We start from the raw sequence: 20,924 nt of genomic DNA, 5'->3' as shown, positions 1-20,924 counted from the left end.
CCCATGGTCACCCCTTGCAACTGTGCTATCATTACCCTCTCCTTTAATTCCTTTTTCTTCTTCTCTGACGCCCTATCATTCTCGTTCTTCTGGTTTTCGTAGTATTGGGCCATCTGGAGAATTGCTGCGGGTTTGGAGGCTGCCCAACTACTCTCGCTGGTCTGTAGTTTCTGGGAAACTTCTGGCGACAGACCCTTCACATAATTCTGGACAAAGAGGTGATGTCCGGTTGCGGTGGTCATGTCTTGGCCACTGTAATCGGAAAACACAGTCTCGAATCGGGAGAAGTATTCAGACACATCCTCCTGGGGTTTCTGGCGGCAAGCCGTCACTATTGACCAGTCTACCTTTCTTTCTGGGATTAGAGTCTTCAGCTTTTGTACAATCTTGTCTGGGAGCTCTAAGATGGCTTTCGGGGGTTTCTGTCCTGGTTCTCGCTGTTTATCTATGGTATCGAGTTGTACCCAGGTATATCCGAACGGCTCAGCGTGGTCAACTTTTTCGGATTTGTTTCCACACATCAGCCGGCAGGCATAGCCCAAAGAACAAGTCGATATCTGCTAACGTCATTATCGTTGAGCCTAAGGCTGTACCCAATTCAGTGTAGAAGGCAGTCGGGTTCTTTCTCAAGTCGGGTAGAGTCTTTCTAAAGGTCAAAATATCTTGCCGGTCCCACGGCTGGTAGACCCAGTTATATACAACCCTTCCCTTCGCATCTTGGTGGTTGATGTCGTCGTGTGTTCCCTGACCCCGTGGGGGGACCCAGTAGGGGGCAGCTTCTTTAATGGGCATCATGGCATCAGCCCTTCCTCCCTGGGGCTTAGTTGCTATGGGGGTTTCTGTTTTGGTGGTCTGTCCATGTTCTTTAAGGTGTCGGTAGACTTCGAGTGTACGAGTGAAGAGGTTCGTTACATCGCCCTCTCCTTCTTCCCCAATGTCTACCTTCCTATATAGGGCCGCTAAGCCTTCGGGACCTTTATCGTGGTATCTGTCCTCATATGCATTCAGGGCGTGATAACAGAGCCGTACGACGAAGTGTCGTCTGCGGCTGTCGGCATACGAGTTATACGCGTCTGTTATATACTCCTCACTTTCTTTTCGCTCTACCAGCGTCCCTACTATCTTATCGATTCCTGCTCGTTCATCCTTAGTTAATCGATTCATTCTGGTGGACTCTTTCTTTCCCATCTCATGGTCATCTAGCGTTGTAGTCGACATTGGGTTCAGTACAAGAGGCTCAGCCGGCGCGGAGGCCGTGAGGGCCGAGGCCCCTGTACTGTTTTCGATCATGTTCGGGGGTTGTGGGTGTTGCACTACTGACTGGGAGGGTGCATATGGAGGGGGCATGTAAATGATCGGGGGACCTAACAGTAATTCGTCATTAGTTCGCTGCTTGGAGGACAACTCAGGGTAGAGCAAAGAAGGGGTCCTAACAGCGTACTGGCCTGAGGTTTAGGGCTCCTGTCTTAGTTTAGTTTCCCTTCTCTCCTTTATGTCTTCTTCTAACTTTCTAGCGGCAAGGTGAGCTGCCTTTCGTAATTCCTTTTCTGCTTTTACTTCTTCCCTCTTTTTCCGTTGCGTTGCTTCTTTGCGCCACATGCCGATACTGTCAAGCATAGTAGGCGTCGTCTTATTGCTACGCAGAGCTATTTCTAGCGCTTCTATTTTATGGTCGTCGAAGGATCCCATCAGTGGCCACTGACTCTCGGGGTCCTTCTTGGTATATTTATGCCACAGCTTGCTATAAGCTACGGCGACTAGTCCATATTTAGTGAACATGTCCTTATTAGGGGTGCCTTCCAGTGGAGCCGGGTGGTTCACCTCTAATAAGCGGTCTGGGCAGAACCAACTACCAATCAGTGGGGAGAAGATAGGCATGACGGGTTTCAACGGGGACAAAAGTCAGCACTACCTATCTTTTCACTGCTTGCAAAGACTAGACAGAATATCTCTATTCTTCGTTATTTGTAAGCAGAGAATACCTCCAAAGAACCAATATCGAACAACTAGTGTTCGGACAATCAATCAATCAATCAATGGGGAGATAAAGATAGGCACGACGGGTTTCAACGGGGACAAAAGTCTGCGTTACCTACCCTTCACTATTTGCAAAGACTAGACAGAATATTCCTATTCTACATTATTTGCAAACAGAGAATATCTCAAAAAGCACTATTCTTCAAAACAATCAATGTTCGGACAATCAATCAATGGGGAGATAAAGATAGGCACGACGGGTTTCAACGGGGACAAAAGTCTGCGTTACCTACCCTTCACTATCTGCAAAGGGAGAGAGAGAGAGTATTTCTACTCCTCCCCGTTTGTAGACAGCGAATATCTCAAAGAGAACAATCAATGAGCAATACTAGTATTTCCAAAGCTTCAAACAATCAATCAATTATTTCTCAATTTGTCGTGTATCACGACCTTACCCGGACCGCGTGGACAGTTTCTCGTCTTCCGCCTCCAGCGCCCGATCGTCCTCTACTCTCCGTATTTGCCGCGGCACTCCTGATGGTTCCCAGTCAGGACCGTAGATCACTCGAGAGAGGTCTGCTCGGAACCAGTGAAGTTCGGATGATCGGCTGCCAGACGAGGGTCTATTGGGCAGGAGCTCTCCCGATCGTTGCAGTCGTTCACTCTGTTGTCGGGACCTCTCCCACTGGATCCACGTGTCGCTGATGGGCCCCACGTTTGGGACGCCAATTGTTAAATGGTAGCGGCAGTTTCAGTCGATAACCTTTCAAGTATTTGCCCGGCGGTAATCGCCTCTCATACCACTCGATAATTTACCAATGAAAGAGGCAGGCGCCGGAGACTGGAAGGCAGGAAACAAAGTTTTATTCCGTCGGAGCAGAACACATCAGATCAGACAGCAAGGTATCGTCACGAGGTGCTCTAACTGCATCTCTGAGACCTGGTCTCTTATACACTGGTTTATTGCTTTATTACACATAGTACATTCTTGAGATTCCCTTGATGTATGGGGGAATATCCCCTGAAGCCCCGGTTCAGATCCGATCCCACACATAGATACAGTAGAAGTTCCCACCCCACCCACAGTAGGAGATGGCTATTGCGCAGCAGGGTATTCCGTCAATTCCCGGGGGTGTGTGTGACCGGTCGGGTCTCAGGGGGTAGGGGCTTTGATCTACTGTAATCCCTTTGATGTGGGGTGTTTCCCTTACAGTAGGGGCAATAAACTGCATCCGCAGGGCTAGGTGGTGGCCTGGGACCAGTTCGGACAATGGGGCGCAGAGGAAGGGGGTTATCAAAGGAGAGGCATGACCATGTATGGGTTGTCGGTCGGAAGTGGTTCTGTAGCAGGGTCGTGCAGAAGGAGAGGGTTTATGGCCTGTATGAGAGAGCGGGGGGTGGCCGGCGCGCGGGGGATGCTCGCAGCGCCAGGGGATGCTCGCAGCGCTGGCGATCGAGAGTGAGCGGGGAGAGAGTGGGGTGCCTAAAATGGCGGCCGTGCATTCGCTGTGCGTGGCGCTGGGGAGAGGCAAGATGGCGCAGATAATGTTCAGTTTGCAAGCTAAATTTCCACACTATTCCCCGATAAACCCACAACCCACTACACATAAAAAATCACATAATTAATTTAATTATCAAGTAATCACTTAATAACAATTAATTACCAATTAATTACTTAAGAATAAATTAATGACCAACTAAGCAATTTATGACAAATAATAATAAATTAATTATAATTAATATAATTATAAATTAACTAATTAATAAGAAAATAATTTCCAATTAATAATTAATTGCCAATTAATTAATAATCAATACCAATAAATAAAAACATATTAATTAATTAAATATAATTAAATTACTTCCCACCCTATTCCCCTATAAATCCACAACCCGCTCTGATACTAAAACGCAAAATTTACTTTAACAAAATTAGTAATTTCTAAACAGTTATTTTAAAATGTATGAAAATACATCAAAAAAATGTTGAACATACATATAAAATACATACTAAAATACATAACACAAAAAAAAAACAATTCGATATTATTGACAACGATATTTTTGCTTACGATATTACTTACTTCGATATTACAGACTTCGATAATAAAAAACAACGATATTACTTACCTTGGGGTCGATATTCTGGTCAACGATATTCTTGACTTCGATATTCTGTCCCTACGATATTAAAAACTCGATATTAATGTAAGTCGATATTTAAAAATCAATATTTTGACTGACCACCGCGGTTGGTGAGTATTCTGATTCGCTGCTAACCCTGTTTGGGCAGGAGCACTACCTATGTCAAGGAACATATCTTGCCTGTAGAAAAACACAAGGGGTTCAGCTAAAATGTTCCCTCGGGCATACCAAGAACGTACCTTACAGTTTAAACCAAAGAGTAAGGTCTTTACCATCTTAGGAGATCAAAAATGCACAACGATACAGTCGCCTTGGCCAATTTTTCTAGAGGGACCTAGCCAATCAACTTTTCTGACCATTATTACCTCTTGAAAAAGATAAAAATTGTGCTCCAAAACAACTTGGCCAGACAATGTATTTAAGTATGATTCATGCTTCTGTTACACTAGGCCTTCATTTAGGGACATTTATCAATATGATTACATAGGGTGTTGCTTCCACAACACACACACAAACACACATAAATATATATGTATATATATGGATATGTATATATATATATATATATATTATCTACTGGCAGTCGCCAGTAGATAGTTATAGTTAGGACCACGTTTCCATAGGAAAAGCATTTTTTCATGTGCTTATAAATTTGGCGTCGTGTGACAAATTTTCCAAAAAGTTTCTCTTTTCGGATCATCTCGTATCTTGAAAGTTTGGGGGTGATTGGACAAGGGGGGGGGCTGAGAAAAAAGGGGGGGTCCCAAAACGTGTTTTCTCAATGCATTTGCCATAGAAAACTTTAGACAAGGCTGCAGGTCAAACTTCTGAAAGGAATTAGGCCAAATTTGGCAGGGAGAAAGGTCTTGGTCCAGAAAGCACGCTTTTGTTTAAATGGTGTAAATCCGTTCAGTAGTTTTTGAGAAATATCAAGTTTGACAGATATCGATATTTGGGAATTCTGACATCTGATTGGCTGAGGGGTTACGAGCACGAGCTTGTGGCTGATTGACTGTGAACGGTTGAAACTAGGAAGTGTTGCCAGCCATTTTGTGATTCAGTCCGTCAGCTCGCATCTCTCCATCTACAAGCCATCGGGTCCGTAGTTCTACCTCTGCAAGGCAACACCGAAAATATACCTCAGCTCTGTCTGTGTGAGATACCCCTTTCACGGTCCCTCTCCCCACATCACCGGCTCGCGACTCGCTCCCCACATCACAGGAAACCAGGACCTCGGTATGTTGTGGTGTACCAAAAACACGCCTCAGTGCACAGAAACCCCTATCGGGCTAGCTATAGTATCTCATTTGTCCTCCCTACTACAGTGGAGATACCAATGATTAGATATCCTAGAACAATGCGACTCAGGTCCTCTCAGAATTCATGGGAAGAAGACACTCTTTCACTTAGACACTCATACCTGTTCACAATGTGAGTAACCAGAGACTTTGTATAGTTTAAAATGTTTATTTCAACTAATTAGCTCTGTAATGTAGTACACGTGCTAAGGTGAGCAAAGAAATGCATGTACACAATACAATCAGCATAGTTACACTTGCATAAAGTTCGAATGGGGAAAGCATATTATAATGTCAGTGGATTAAGCCAAATAGCGCTTACCACCCTCCCCATGCTACGAGCTAAGTTTATTATATCAGTGGACGACCTCTGCCTCATTTGTTTTCCGTACTACAGCGGAGCTACCAATTATTAGATATCCTGGAACAATGCGACTCAGGTCCTCTCAGAATTCGTAGAAAAGAAACAATTTCGCTTAGACACTCATACCTGTTCACAATGTCAGTGGAAGACATCTGGGCTTTGACAGCGGAACCCCAACCTCAAGTCTTATATGATAGGATTTACATCTCTGGACAAGCACAGCTCTTCCTCGGGAAAGATTGTTCTCCAAGTGTGTGTAATTTGCATCCTGTACAATATTAAAAGCACTAGAAATTTCAGAAGCGGAGGTCTGTTCCATGTTATGTCTATATGTGTGTGGGACGGGCCAAAGCTGAATAACCAGCAATGTTGTTTTCTGCTCTTGAACATGGCGTACAGACGAGAATTCAGTGCACAGCAGTAATAGTGAAAGGCAGACAGTTCCCATGCGAAGCAGCGAAAACAGAAGTGTTTACGAGAACCAATGCATTTAGCATCGTGTGGAAAAAGCGGCTAAAATGGCTGTGATGCAAGGTACGAACTCATGCTAACTTAGCAACGTTCGTTGGCACCTCCTAACTCCCACGACACCCTCCCCTTTGGACAGTCCTACGGACAGTGAGCAAACTAGAACACAGAGTCCAAAGTCTGAGCCAAGAAGAGCAGATATCCAATATAGGAAAATTAAGTAGGCGAAGAATGACAACAGGGTTGAAAAGAGAAAAATGTAATAATACCATGGTGAGAGAGAATTTTTTTTTTTTTTAAACCCATGTGGCACTGCCAAATTAATCCATCATTGTGTAAGAGCAGTAAGTTGCAACAGCTTCCAACAGGAAATCATTATTTTCATCTGAAAAAGTAGACGCCATTCAATTCAGCAATTCGAAGGAGCAAACATGCTCATTGATTATCGGTGCTTCCAGCACCATAGCAGCGCAACTTGCGTGGTACTGGATGCAACTCCGTTGCAGGAAATCATGTGCAGCTGTACATATATCCCACTGAGCTAGCACACCAAGTGCAGCAACACATGCCATGAAACCAATACCGGAACATTCACGCTCATGATTCACCAAAGGGTTCATCAATAAAGGAAAATCTGGGTCAGGTGACGCTGTGTTTGTGAGGCATAGATCCAACACCCATTGAAAGGGACAGGACATGCATGAGAACACTGGTTGGATGCAAGTATACCAGGGATAGCCGAAAGACAAATCGTAAGCCACGCTGAGAGTGGCCAGCGGCAAGGTACCATAAGAGTCACGCATGCGGTTGCAAAGTAGCTGTAGTAGGGCTGGGTTGTGAATGAGCACAGGTGGAGCAGCCGTTTCTGAGTATGCAGATTAAGGGGAACAGTCCGGCAGCCAAAGCTAGTTGAAGTGGCAACCCATTGAAAATACTAGAGGAAATAGAATGAATGAAAGCAGGGATCACACCAAAAATAGTTTGAAAAGACGTTACAAGGCCGGATCCCACAAGCTTAAAAAAATGCGCTAGCCCTGTTGTATGCGAAGCTTTGAAAATAGAATGAATTAGCTCACCAAAATGTTGTGGGAGATCAGTGTTTAAAAGATTATGAACTTCTGTTCTCGTATTGGCCACCTGCAGGACAGAAGTCTCACGGGCAGAAGTGAGAGAAACTTCTTTCTGGGACAATACGGCTCTTATTTGGCTCAGCTTGTCGAACTCTGCCTTCAAGGTCGGAATGGAAGGCCAAATAGATGTATCGAAACTCCCCTGTGAGGGAGGAAACAGCAGGTTTTTACAGCAAACTACACGTTGTGACGCAGTCACAATGTACGGAATACCTTTTAAGATGCCGTAGCATTTTGCATTAGTCAAGAGAAAATAACTGCCATTACACAACATTGTTTCGTCTGTTGTTGATATTGTACAGGATGATGTATCTGTGTTATATCATGGTCAGAACCAATTGCGGCTCATGGCTATGCCTTTAGAAACCAGTCCATCGGCTCTAAACTCTGCGCCAGCGAGCCATCGGGCCCGCAGCTCTACCTCTGTGAGCCAGCCCATTAGCTGTGTCTCTGCTAGCAGGCCCGTCGGGCCGTTGCTCTTCTTCTGTGAGTCAGCCCGTCGGCTCGCAGCTCGGGCCCGCAGCTCTCCCTCTGCGAGCTAGCCCGTTAGCTCATAGCTGTGTCTCTGCTAGCAGGCCCGTCGGCCCGTTGCTCTCCCTCTGCGAGTCAGACCACAGCTGTCCCTCTGCGAGCCAGTAGACTGCTGTGCCTTTGCGAGCTGACGGCCTGTAGCTCTCCCTCTGTGAGATGATATATATATTCACTGAAAAAAACATAGGTTTTACAGACGTTATAGTTAGAAATTAGCATTTAAAAAAACTTTGAAATTCACTGAAAAAACCATAGGTTTCAGGGGCGTTATAGTTAGCTGGACATTTCACACGTACAAAACCAGAGAAATTCCACCGTTATAGTTAGTTCAGGTAACTATAACTCGGGCCCCCGCAATGCACTGCTCATTACGTCACATATTACATCATTCATGGCATGGTCAGTGACATCACTGATGACATCTCAAATGACATCACTGATGTCAGTCTCAATGTGGTGGTTTGTAGTAGTACAGTGTCTGTTTCATTGATCAAGAGCTGTTCTTGATAATATTTAGGTACTGCCTCTCCTTAATTCAAAATCTTCAGAGTGAGGTCAAGTAAATCATTATCGTTATCTTGTCAGACATTATCTGAAGTAATAAACTTAAGTTGCGACCAATCAGTAAAGCTAAAAGTGTGAATATATTGTTTCTTAGCATTACAAATTTCTTCATAATGGTGAATTGTCCAGATGCATACAGCATTACCTATGAAACGGAATTCACTGCATCCAGTTTCTATCAGTGCAAAATCTTCAGCAAGCCAAAGCAAATTATCATCATTGATTAACACAGGATATTTGCCCAGCACATCGACTGAGATGAAGCAGTAATGGACCTCTTCTTCCGTATCTAGTAATGGTGTGTCAATCAATCCTAAAGGAGCCTTATCATGTAAACCTAAAATGAAACAAAATGTTAAAGAACAATAACGCATTTGTGCTAAATTTTTTACAAATTCTGAACAGGAAATCAAATTTAGAAAAATCTAAAATAGTAAACTAAGGCAGTATATTTGTATTCAAGATGTTAAGCCTCCTGCATAGTTTTAGATGAGAAATGTCATTTGGAGTACTAATTTTAAAAATACATCTTTTCAGCAAAAGTATATATATCCACTTAGCAATGGGTCCCTGCTCCTTGAATATTTATTGTACTAGATAACACATACATTCAGTATTGCTTTTATTTGCAACTATAGTAATTCGCTTCAATTCCAAAAAGCATATTGTCATTTTATTTTTAAGGTATTTTTATGTTGGATAGGGGTCCCAACGGAGATGGGGAGCACTTTTTAATTGCAAGTGCAGTACATGTAATTCATGCAGGAACATTTACAGAGACATTTACATTACCAGAGGGAATATGACATCAAAATGAAGGTTGGGAAGGAGTTAGACAGAAAACGGGAGACAAATAAGTCACAGTGTATCATGTGAAAATAATAAATGCAACATTAAACATCATAAGAATAATGAAAAAATTACATTGTCACGCGATTTTGAAGGTACTCAGGGACTCAGGGACTTAAAGACACAGAGCACTCCTTGTAAAACTAGCGTCCATTATCTCTGAATCTTTGTATCTACATACTATTGTGCATCTCTCTGAAATATCAAGAATAAAATCATTACTTACCGGTAAACATCATTACCCCAATTAAGGTTCCCCTCATCCCAGTCCTAACATGCTGAGGCTGTCCCGCTGCCAGAGAGGCACTTCACATGCTAGTCCTTTTTAGATCTTGGCTAGACAGAGCATGTCCTGTCTTGAAGAGCAAGATTGTCCCTAATTAGGATGTCGGTCGTTAAGCCTCCGACCGCTCATTGGAGGCTTACTGACTGACATCCTTGGTTTGAATTCCGACCATCGTATTACCATTACAATGTTCAGAATTCTAACCAGCCGGTTAATCTGGCTGCCTTCCGACAGGGTCAAAGAGCCCATCGTCCAGTCGGAAACCGAACATAATCCCACCGTCAGGATTATGATGTTGCTTTCTGACAGGTTTTCCATGTTGGGTTTTATGACATGAAAAGCCTGTCAGAAAGCGACATGGGGGCCCTAGAAGGGATCCCCTTCATCCGTTGCCTCCGGTTGGGGGCTGAGGTGGCACCTATGGTGCCCCCCTGTAAATTCCTGCACTGCGTGTCAAGCACCATGATTTCCAACTACCACACAAGCTCCCATACGGAAATGGGAGTCTGCGACCGCACAGTGTGTGGTCGCATTGTAATTGCGATTTCGAACCGCCGGCCCAACGTTGGTCGATTCCGAAACTGCAGGGTTGTCAGTCGGTGGCAACTCTAACCGACATCCTAATTAGGGCCATTGTGTTTAATATGTGGGCTTCTGCCCACCTGCAGGCTTCCCATTTGCTCGCTTCACCGTCTGTCTCATATTCTTTGTCACCATTTGTCCCTGGAATGCATGGTCATGCCTCTTCTTGAGTTTAGCCTTCCCCTCAGAGCATGGATCAAGTATTTGTAAACATCTACTTCTCCCATTAATATGATCATTTTAGGACCTACTTTTTTCTTTTTCGCACTCTACACAGTGTTTGTGCTTTTGCCAACTCCGTCTCCTCCCACCCGCCCGCATGCCCAGTCCACAGACCACCCCCTCTCTGTCATTGTTTTTCCCTTTGTTGCTGCTTTCCGTTTCCCCCACCTCCTACCTCTCATCTCTGCTTTCTCCCTCACAACTCCCGTTGCTTGCCCCGTCCACAAATCATCCCCTCCCCCATCACTGCTTTAAACCCCCATTGTAGTCTGTTTCATTCTAGTGAGTGTTGGTGTTCTGCCTTTTAATGTTCTGTTAGTGTATGGCAGATGTGCTGATTGGAGCATGTGTGCATGGCTTCTCTTACTTGGCGTATGTGTAGTGTCTATTTATTCTGCGTGTGTGGGTACTAGATGTGTGTGTGTGTGTTTACACCATATATGGTCATTCGGCAATAGTGTTTATAGCTGGAAAATCAGACTTGTTGCTTCTCATTTCACAGCGTAGGACTCTATTTCTTCAAATTTGTCCTATCTGCACACTTTCTTACTTTTTCCTCATTCACCGGAGAAGTGATGTTTGTGCACCATTGTTGTTTAACTTGAATTCTCTTCAAAGGAGTCAGGCTGAGTCATAATATCAGCAAGGTCTGCCTGCCCCTCTCTGTCCATGGCAAAAGTATTCCTTTTAATGGGGTTGCTGTTGCGATGTATTTCCTCACGTTCACTACTGTAAACCAGCCTAACACTGTGATTCGTTCTGGCTTTTTTGAACAGTTTTTCATGGTGCCAACAACCACCCAAAGGTAGTGGAGCCCTTTACATTAGCTGATTTGAAAAAGCTGTAGCACCGGGTTCAGTGGAGGTGGTATTCCTCAATTCCCTACCAGTGTTTTATATATGATTTCAATTGTATTGTGAATTGTGTTTTGATAATATAGAATGTAAAAAATATAATATGTTGTTTAATTGTTGACCTCATATCAAATGGAGGATTAACTTGTGCAATATATGTTGTAATGTATTCAGAAGTAAATCATGTAAAAATTGAATTTATTTGTATATATATTTTGCTAAATTTATAAAATACACAAAAAAGATTAATAAAATCATTAACATATTTTTTTCTATGTTGTCTGTTAGAGTATATATTATGTGGTTGATTATCTAGAGCTTGCGCGCTTTCTGAATGTTAACCAGCACTGAACCCGGTGCTACAGCTTTTTCAAATCAGTTGATTTCCCTGTTAGGGTGTTACCTTTTTTCAGGAGCCCGTGCGTTTTCCAAAAGCCCTTTACATTAGCACCAGATCCTTTACACAAGGACACATTAATTTTTGTAGGCACCGTTAGATTAAGTGATTTACAGAGAGTCAAGGATGTTAAGCCAATGCCAAAACTCAAACCCGGTTTCCTATCTCCATAGTTGGCATCTGTAGCCCTTACATCACATCCTCTCCCAAGAGGATGCTACATCGTCTCCATAGCCTCTGCCTCAGTGCCACATTTTGTGATTATAACCAAATCACCGAATCTTAATCAGCCCACATTTGATTTTGGTTGCCCTACCACCTCCCGGCCATTACTGCTTGCCACCCTGGACTTCGTTGCATAGATCCCCCCCCCCCCCCCCCCTCCCCAGACTCTGCTTTTCATTTTTTTTTTTGCAAAGTTTTATATAGTTCCAACACCACCCAAAGGTATTGGCGCACTTTAGATTAGCACTAGTTAGTTGTTTTGTGCAGTTTTATATAGCACCTACACCACCTGAAGGTATTGGAGCGCTTTACATTAACACTAGCTACCTTTAATGAGGACACTGTAAACTTAGGCAAATCACTCAATCTCTCCATTGCAAGTCTGGATTTGCTGTTGGTTGCCCGTCAATCTCCTGCCCGTTGCTGCTTGCACACGCTGACCTCACGTTGCACATATCCCCTCCTCCCAGACTCTGCTTTTCACATTGTTTTTTTCTGTGCAGTTTTAGGTAGCGCCAACACCGCCCAAAGGTATTGGAGTGCTTGACATAAGCACCAGTTACTTTTTTTGTGAAGTTTTATAAAGTGCCAAACACCATCCAAAGGTACTGGAGTGCTTGACATTAGCACCAGTTACTTTACACAAGGACACATTAATCTTTGTAGGCACAGGAAGATTAAGTGATTTGCCCAGAATCGAGGATGTGAAGCCAAAGCCAAAACTGAAACCTGGTTTGCCAGCACCAAAGTCGGCAGCTCTGGCCCTTACGACATATCCTCTCCCAAAATGACGCCAAATTGTCTCCCTAGCCTCTGCCTCAGTTTCACATTTTGTGATTACTGGCAAATCACTTAATCTCCCTGTGGCTGCCCGCATTTGCTGTTGGTTGCCCGCCACCTCCCGCCCGTTTCTGCTTACCCCCACTGAACTCTGTTGCACAGACCGCTTCCTCCAGCGATTCTGTTATTCATTTTTTTTGTGCAGTTTTATGTAGCACCAAACACTACCTAAAGGTATTGGAGCTCTTTACATAAGTGCCAGTTACTCTTTAATAGAAATCTTAAAATGGGCTTATATCCCGCATTCACTTTTCATTGGTTCGTTTGATTGCTACTAATTTTCCTCCATTTTTATTGGTTGTAGCATGATGTTTCCTGTTACGTCTTGTGTGTTTCTCGTATGTGTACTTTTATAATCTTTTATGGTCGAAATAAAGTTGATGCTTGATGGTTTCTCTTATCAGTGTCCCAAGACCCAAGTTTTGCTGGAACTTCTTTTATTTGGTTTTGTCTGCACCCGGTTCCGCGTTCCAGCCTGCACACTTTTTAAGCTTGCTTGTCCTCTGCATGTTTTTTTATTTGTCCGATATTTTTGATTACATCTTTTAGTGTTAGCACCATTTCTAAAGTGCTTGTACAGGATGATGAGCAGACGCTGAGACTCCAACACAGCTCCCCAGATTCAAGGTAGGCAGTTCTGGCCCTTATGCCACATCCTCTGTCCTGCCCCTTCTCTTCTATTATGGCACTCTTGTTGTTTTTATTACAGTATTGCATTCAAATTCATGGCTTGTCCATGAAGCCTACCATAAGAGGGCATTCTTCCAGCTATCTCTCTTGTATGCTTCGCTTCCCAATGCCACCCACACCCTTCACTCTTTTGAACTGTGCTTTGAATGGCATTTGAAACCGGGAAGTGCTCAAAGCATCTATTTTATTCAAGCGTTCAGGTTGAAATCCCTGAATCATATGCGTGTAGTAACTACGGAGTTGTCTGTCCAACATCACACAAGATGAGGAAATTAGCATTTTTAACAATTCAAATTGTGTTAAGTATCCAAAGTGAACCAGTTGTACGTCTCTATTAGTAATTAAAAATACTACTGCATGCTCCTTTGTTGGCAACCTTTTTTTGTTCAGGCATCTTACAATTAGTCCGCCTGTTTAATTGCAAAGTGATGAAAGTAGCTTGTCTCAGTTAAAAAAGCATATGGCATCCTCCAAGGACAGGATATATGTTTTTCTTTTGTCTCTGATCCTGCCTCCATTAAGGTATTTTTTCCCCTTCATTGTTGCTTCCTCCCGCCCTCTGCAGTCATTGCATGCCCATCTCCCATCCCCTCTACCTTCCCTGCTTGACTTTCCCCCCACAGCACCCCTCGTCATTGCTGCTTTTATTCCTATTTTTTTTTGCATGAGCCAATTGTATTGGAGAGCTTGTTCCATCCTTCATCTTGCCACATTGATAACATCAGCTGATGGTATTGAAGCGCTTAAGTGCTCACCAGTTACATTACACAATGAACCATTCATTGTTGTTCGCAGGGGGAAGTGTAAGTGATTTGCCCAGAATCACAAACTGTTCAGCCTACCCCGAATTCAAACTTGGTTCCCCAGTTACCCTGTCGGCAGCTCTGGCTGTTACCCCAAATTCTCACTTCACTTCAAAGCTCCTCAGCTGTTTCTCACTATTGCTTCCACAGTTGTTCAGCAAGACCCCATCAACATTGAATAAGCGGGGGAGGAGCCAAGATGGCGACCGGGACGGCAGCGTAGGCTCCCGGCTCCGTGAACCTCCACATCCCGCACAGATATCCTGCATGTGATCCTCAGCCTGCGCTACATGCCCGTGTTGATGATTGAGAGCGGCAACCGATCGTGTGATCCTGAAGCTTCTAGCGGCGGTACCGCCCGAGAAATGTTCATTTGAAGTTTGCGGCCTGTGCAGCCCTGGAACCGGGACCTCGGGTGGACAACATGGCCGGGCGGCAGTTCAACAACAGCGGCCATTGGTGACCGGGTTGAGTCGGAATACCGAAGCGGCGCGAATATTGGCCTGAATCTCGCAGTGGTCGCTCCTATCACCGAGCGTAGCGTGACAGGTGCATACCCGGGGTGACGATTCCAGGGGTTTATCGGCGATCGCCTGGACCCTCGCCGGTGAACTGATCGGACGCGGCCTGTGGCTCGTCCCGATTTGCGCGGGCTGCTCCCGGTTTTCGCGGACACTGGCCCAGGGGAGAACGACTGTTACCTGTGGCCACACACTGGATACACATTTTGCCTGCCTCCGGACCCTTGTTTGCAGGGACATGGAACTTGCTGCGCCTGTGCCTGAGACCCGGTCCCCATCTGGGGTGGCCCTGCCCTGCGGCCATCTTGATGGGATGGACTCTATCATCCTGTACACTGGGTCACGGCAAGATTGGGAGTGTGTGGCGCAAAGGAGCGTAGCGGAGCGAGCGCGGGGGACCGTGCTGGGGTACGGTGACCTTCTCGATGCTCTCGGAGCCCTTCATTCCACCCTGGTTCACGGCGCCCGGGTATTGGGGAGGAAGCTTGATGGTATTGCGTCAGCGTCGGAACAGCTGCGGTCTGCCTGTCCCCAGGTACATAAGGCTCTGTCTCACCTTCCACAGGAGGAAAGTGCCGTGACCGCCTCTGTGAATAAGGGACAGATGGGAACTTTGGACACTGTGGCAGCGTGTGGTCGGCTGGCTGTGGGGTCGGTCTGTTCCGGAGGTTTTGGACTTGAGCAGACGGTGGTGACTTTGTCCCATGCGCGGCCTCCGGCGACCCAGGCAATCTTCACGCAACGGTCGCCTGCTCTGGCTGATTCCTCCTTCCTGGACCTTGTGTGCGGCGCAGGCCCTGGGGCAGTACTGGGAAAGGTGATCTTCCATGACGATGACTGTGTTGGTGTTCCGAAACGTCCTCCCCACATGTGTGTGTCCCTTTCTAGTCTTCTCTGGACGCTCCTCTTCCTTGTAACTTTGGACATGATGGTGGGTCGATGGGTATGCATTGGTGGATTCGCAAAGAGTGGCCAAGGATAAGGCTGATCCTTCAGAGGTGGTCAATTAATAGGCGGGCGGGCTTGGGGGTTGTGTGCTTTCACGACGTAACTAATAGTGTAGCCGGTGCATAATGCTCCCCATTTCTCTTAGATATGGCCGAATTTTTGCTGTTTACTGTTTGCGCTGGGGAGGAATATATTGTGCGGGAGGGAGAAGCCGGGGGCATGGTTGAAGGCCCTCCTCCAGTTTATTATTACTCTCTCCCCTTTTCTGTTAGGGGGGGTTTCCTCTCTTTCCCCTTTTTCTCTGTTTCTTCTATATTTCGGGTCTGGTTCTGGGGCGACAGGCACACTGCGGGGGGGGGGCCGTAGTCATCTGCAGAGGTGCAGGGTGGGGGGTTGGGGGAGGGGCTTCTTTAGTCCTTTACTTCGTTTCTATGGCCTCCTTTTTCTTCTCTTATTCTTCTTTGTCTTCTTTTCTGGGGTCAGTGCGGTAGGTGTCCTTCGTGGCCAATTATTGTTTTTCATTTGTGCCTCATTTCCGTGGGGTTTTCTGGGTCCTAGGGCAGGAGACTGCAGGCGCAAACGGCTTGTGATATTCCTCCACATCCTGAACCTCCTGTTTCAGCGCCATTGACTTGATAGATTGCTATTTATAGTTGACGTTCATTATTCTGCCTGCCATTTTTCGCTGCTGAGAACTTGATTGGCACCTGATCCTTCTATCCCTTATTGTAAAATGAAAACCTTTTATATCCTGGTTTCCCTCTTGGGCTGTTCGGTGGACAAGAGAATACTAGCAGGGAGAATCTGCTTCCCGGGGTGCTGCATGTGATTAAAATCTGTTTGCTGTTACTTTCACTGCTTAGCGGCCGGCCCCGAGGGTTGTAGGCCCATACTTGTCTTATTTGCAATGTCAATAAAGGTTTTTCAAAAAAAAAAAAGAAAACATTGAATAAGCACTTGCAAAGCCATTAGATGTCAGCAATGTTGGCTCAACATCGTGGGATCCTGGGCTTTCAGTAACTTTTAGCCCTGCTGAACAGCAGATGGGCTGCTAGAGAACATGTTATTCACATTGACAAGGCCAATAGCTCAGGCATTTTTGAGAACTATTGGCTTTACCAATGCTTATTTAATTTTTGTGTTCCCCTTGAAGTCTCCTGCTCCCTTCCATAGATCTGTAAGTAACAAGTTTAGATAGTTGTGAAACTGATAGGGGGGAGGGAGCTTGACTCAGACCAGGAGGACCTTAATTGGAGTAAAGAAGTTTACCGGTAAGTAATGATCTCATTGCTCCCTCATACAACCTCCTCGTCCCATAGTGAAGAAATCACAAGCAAAGAAGTGCACATTTTATACCATCTCTGGAATGCTCATGTAAACTTTATTAATCACAACAATCACTCCAATGCTGCCTTAACCACATCAGAACAAGAATTGGCCAAGGATAGAATTCCTATGTGGCTGCCCTACAAATTTCCTGAATAGGAACAACACCTACCTCTCCCCAACAGGTAGAAACTGATCTTGTTGAATGACCTTGAACTACAGAATGGAGGACCTGATCCCACGATTTGTAAGCCTGGCAAATAGCCTGACACATTTATCTGCTTAGAATTGCCGGATATCTTTTTACCTCTATTCACACTGCCAAAAGAGATAAAAATTGAATTGGATAACCTGAATATATCTGTACGTTGTAGGTAAATCAATAAAGATCATTTGTCATCTAACAGGGAAAGAAGCTGATCATCTCCTGCTGCAAATGAAATATCAAATTTACTTCGGGAATAATCTTTGGATCAGGCCTAAGCACTAGTCTAGCTGGAAGAATCTGTAAAAAGGGAAAAGAAAAACCAGGGAAATCAGCTCACCAAGGCTTCTGGCAGATGGTATTGCTAGTAAAAAATATGTTTTCACTGATACCCTAATGAGATTTGCCTCTTCCAAAGGTTCTAACGGAGGAAGCTGCAACCCGTCAGCACTGTAGGAAAATCCCAAGTGGGAAAAACGGGCTGAGTGACAGGTCTACACAAACGAAAACCCTTTAATAATGGAAGAGCCAATGGTCTAACTTTCTCTAGATCACCCTCAGAACACCTAAAGGCTTTAATAGCTGACCACTGGACTACCATTGTCGCTGGGGACAGATTCTTAAGGAAACCCACTTTCAAGAACTCAAGACTTTGAAAAGAATGCATTATAACTGGATCAAACCCTCTCAAATAACACCATGTGCCAAAAAAACTCCATCTCTTTTTTAATGAAGAAAGGATTGATTTCTTTCTAGACAACTGGATATCTTCTGCCACTTGTGAAGAACACACAGCATCCTCAAAAACTAACCTCTCAAGCGCCTGGCCACTAGGTTAGGTTTCTGAAAGTGTAACAATTGCAAAAGCCGGCACTGGAGAGGAGGGGGAGATACTGGAAGTCTGAGATACCAACCCTTGGATTGTGTCAACAGAAGTGGAAACCACTGGTACCTGGAAGGGGGCTATCAATATCACTGATAGCCTCTCCTCCCAAATCTTTGGTAAAAACACTAAGGAGGAGGGGAATTGTAGGTAAGGCCTATAACAGACACTGGTGCCAGGGAAACCGTAAGGCATTTACCACCCAGGTGTGCTGACAATTAATTTCTGTGCAGAAGACTGCAGGCATTGCACTGTAAGTAGAAGCAAACAGATCTATTCAGGGGTCCATCAATATCTGACAAATCAGAAAAAATAGTGACTAAGACAGATGGTACCCCACAGGGGATAGAATATTGAGGCTCAGACTGTCTGCATGAAATGTAGAAACCTACATCGAAATCAGATGTTTCTCTGCCCAAACACATCTGATTTGCCAAATTGTTTAGAAGAGGACTTATGGTACACCCTGCCAATTCAGATAACCTCTCAAGTTCTTGACTTTCAAATGGGGATGAAAAACTTTGACTGCCTTCTATGCTGCCGCCAGTTCACTCCAGTTGGAGGAATGGACCCTGTCCTCCTATGCCCATTGCTCTTTGCACTTGAAATCCCCCAGGGTTGCTCCCCAACTCCACAAGCTGGAGTGTGTCATAAGTTGGACAAGTAAAGGGACTTCGGATGGAATTCCCTTCTCCAAGTTTGATGTATCCAGCCACCATTGCAACGCTTGGAAAACTGCAAAATACACAGGTACCAAGACCTCGAAATTGACAGAGTCTGGAGTTCAGTGACCCAAAAGGTAGCTCACCAGTGACTTGAGGTATAACCAAGCCTATGGGACCAACATTAAGCCTTGGACTCTCAACCAGTACCTGACAGAAGGTTCCCTCTGGGACAGCAGAGATTGTAGGGTTGACTGTAAGGAGGTGATTCTGGTCAGTGGGAGAAAAACAGCCCCTTTCTTGGTATAGAAGATCGCTTCTATAAATTGAATCTATTGCACCAGTTCCAGGTGAGATTTCAGGAGTTTCACCTTGAAACCAATCTGCTGGAGAAGACTGGTAGATGACGTCATCACTTACTTGGCCTGCTGCAGAGAGGGAGCAGAAATCAACCAGTCATCCACAAATGGAAAGATGGAAAAACCTTCATGCTGTAATAAGCCCACCACAGGGGCCAATACATTTGTGAAGGTCCATGGAGCTGTTGATAAGTCGAAAGGTAGGACTTGAAACTGGTAATGTCGACATTCAACAGCAATCCTCAGGAATTGTTGACTTAGAGGGTGGAATGGAATATGGAAGTATGCATCCTCCAGATCCAGTGTCGCCAAGAGGCAGACTCTTTTGATCAGTGGCATGACAGACTGAAGAGTGATCATTTCCAATGGTTCCACCTTGACATATTTCTTCAGGGATTTCAGGTTCACAAGCAGTCTAAAAGAAACGTCTGGTTTTGCTGAAGATTTCAGGGATCCTGCAAATATGGACGCAGGTGGTGCTGGTGAACCCACATGCCTCTGAGCAGGTTAAATAGAGATGAGCTTTACTTACACTATGCCACTCTCCACACTGACAATCAGTGGCTTATCATCTCCTGCCTCACTTACAAGGCTTTCAAGAACCTTCCTTTTCCAGTGCTTCTCATGGAGGGTGTTAGACTTGGTCGGGGTCCAATCCTTGTCCATATCATCAGAAGGGGGCATGGAGAAGATGGGGCAGTGCTCATTCTTTGCCTTTCTGGAGATTGTGGAGCCACTGGGGAAAGAGCATTTCAACACATCTTGCTCAGCAAGAAGTCCAACCTCCTGTTTTGCTCCTACTTCTGGAAGGCCTGTTGCTGGCTGTGGCTACTCTTGTTGACTTTCCTGTGATGATTCAGTTTGCTGCTGAGATAATTCTATATCTGATTCACTACTCTCCATCACAGCAGACACTACAGAGCTAAGAGACATGGGCTTATGCTTTGGTGGTAGTACAGTTGATACAGGAGTGGTCCTCCTCTCAGCCCCTTCCTGCCCAGAGGAGGGTGTGGCAGGTACATCAAATTTCCTGGATGAGGATGAGGGCTTATGCCAATGACCACTTTCTTTAGGAGGATGCTCCTTCTTTGGGGCCATTTTCTTAGCACTAGTAGTTGACAATTACCACAACGAGAAGGACTTAGCAGAGGAGGACTCAGGTGTCACTGTCAGCTATTTCACAGACCTATCTCCATCTCAGAACTGTATGTTATGTCTTGAGCACCTGCACGCAACCAAATAAAAAGTCACAAAATCACTCCACAGCCTATGGGGCCACTATGGGATGCAATGATCTGGCAAGCAAAATCAAATACATGATTAAAATAATGCTGGTGTCCCTTCAGGGACCAGTGTGACTCTATGGGAGGCAAGAGGAGGCATGCAAACATTGAATAAATAAATAAAAAACGACACTGAACTACAATAAGCCACAAGTGCAAATTAATATATCAGGAAAAATGAAAACAAATATGTCATGGGCCTCTTCTATCAATGTTCCCTAGAAAATGGCTTTGAAAGTGAAATTATAGAATTGAAACATACACTGGCTGCTCAAAATGGTGGGAGCTAGTTTATCCACCACCTGGCCACTGAAGAAGGAGGTATCTAAAACAAAGACAAAATGGCAACCATTCACACTCATACATACTCTCATTGGCATCACAAAATGGTGGTATCCATATGGCTAGCAAGGAAGGAGGCGTAGAGAAAGAAATGGCCACCACACACACACACACACACACACGCACACACACACACACACACACACATACATACCCATACACACACACAC

General features: G+C 44.8%; 1 protein-coding gene across 1 annotated transcript in view; it reads right to left on the bottom strand.

The window, feature by feature from the left end:
- KCTD19 (potassium channel tetramerization domain containing 19) overlaps positions 1-20,924 on the bottom strand; it is a 1,216,368-nt gene that overhangs the window by 998,338 nt on the left and 197,106 nt on the right. Inside the window, exon 4 of the mRNA XM_085637050.1 lies at positions 8,623-8,814. Coding sequence (XP_085493176.1) covers positions 8,623-8,814 — 192 coding nt within the window. The remainder of the gene's footprint in view (positions 1-8,622; positions 8,815-20,924) is intronic.

This window comes from Triturus cristatus, chromosome 12, assembly GCF_964204655.1.
Source record: "Triturus cristatus chromosome 12, aTriCri1.1, whole genome shotgun sequence".
Taxonomy (NCBI): domain Eukaryota; kingdom Metazoa; phylum Chordata; class Amphibia; order Caudata; family Salamandridae; genus Triturus; species Triturus cristatus.
This window is presented reverse-complemented; position numbering and strand designations above follow the sequence as displayed.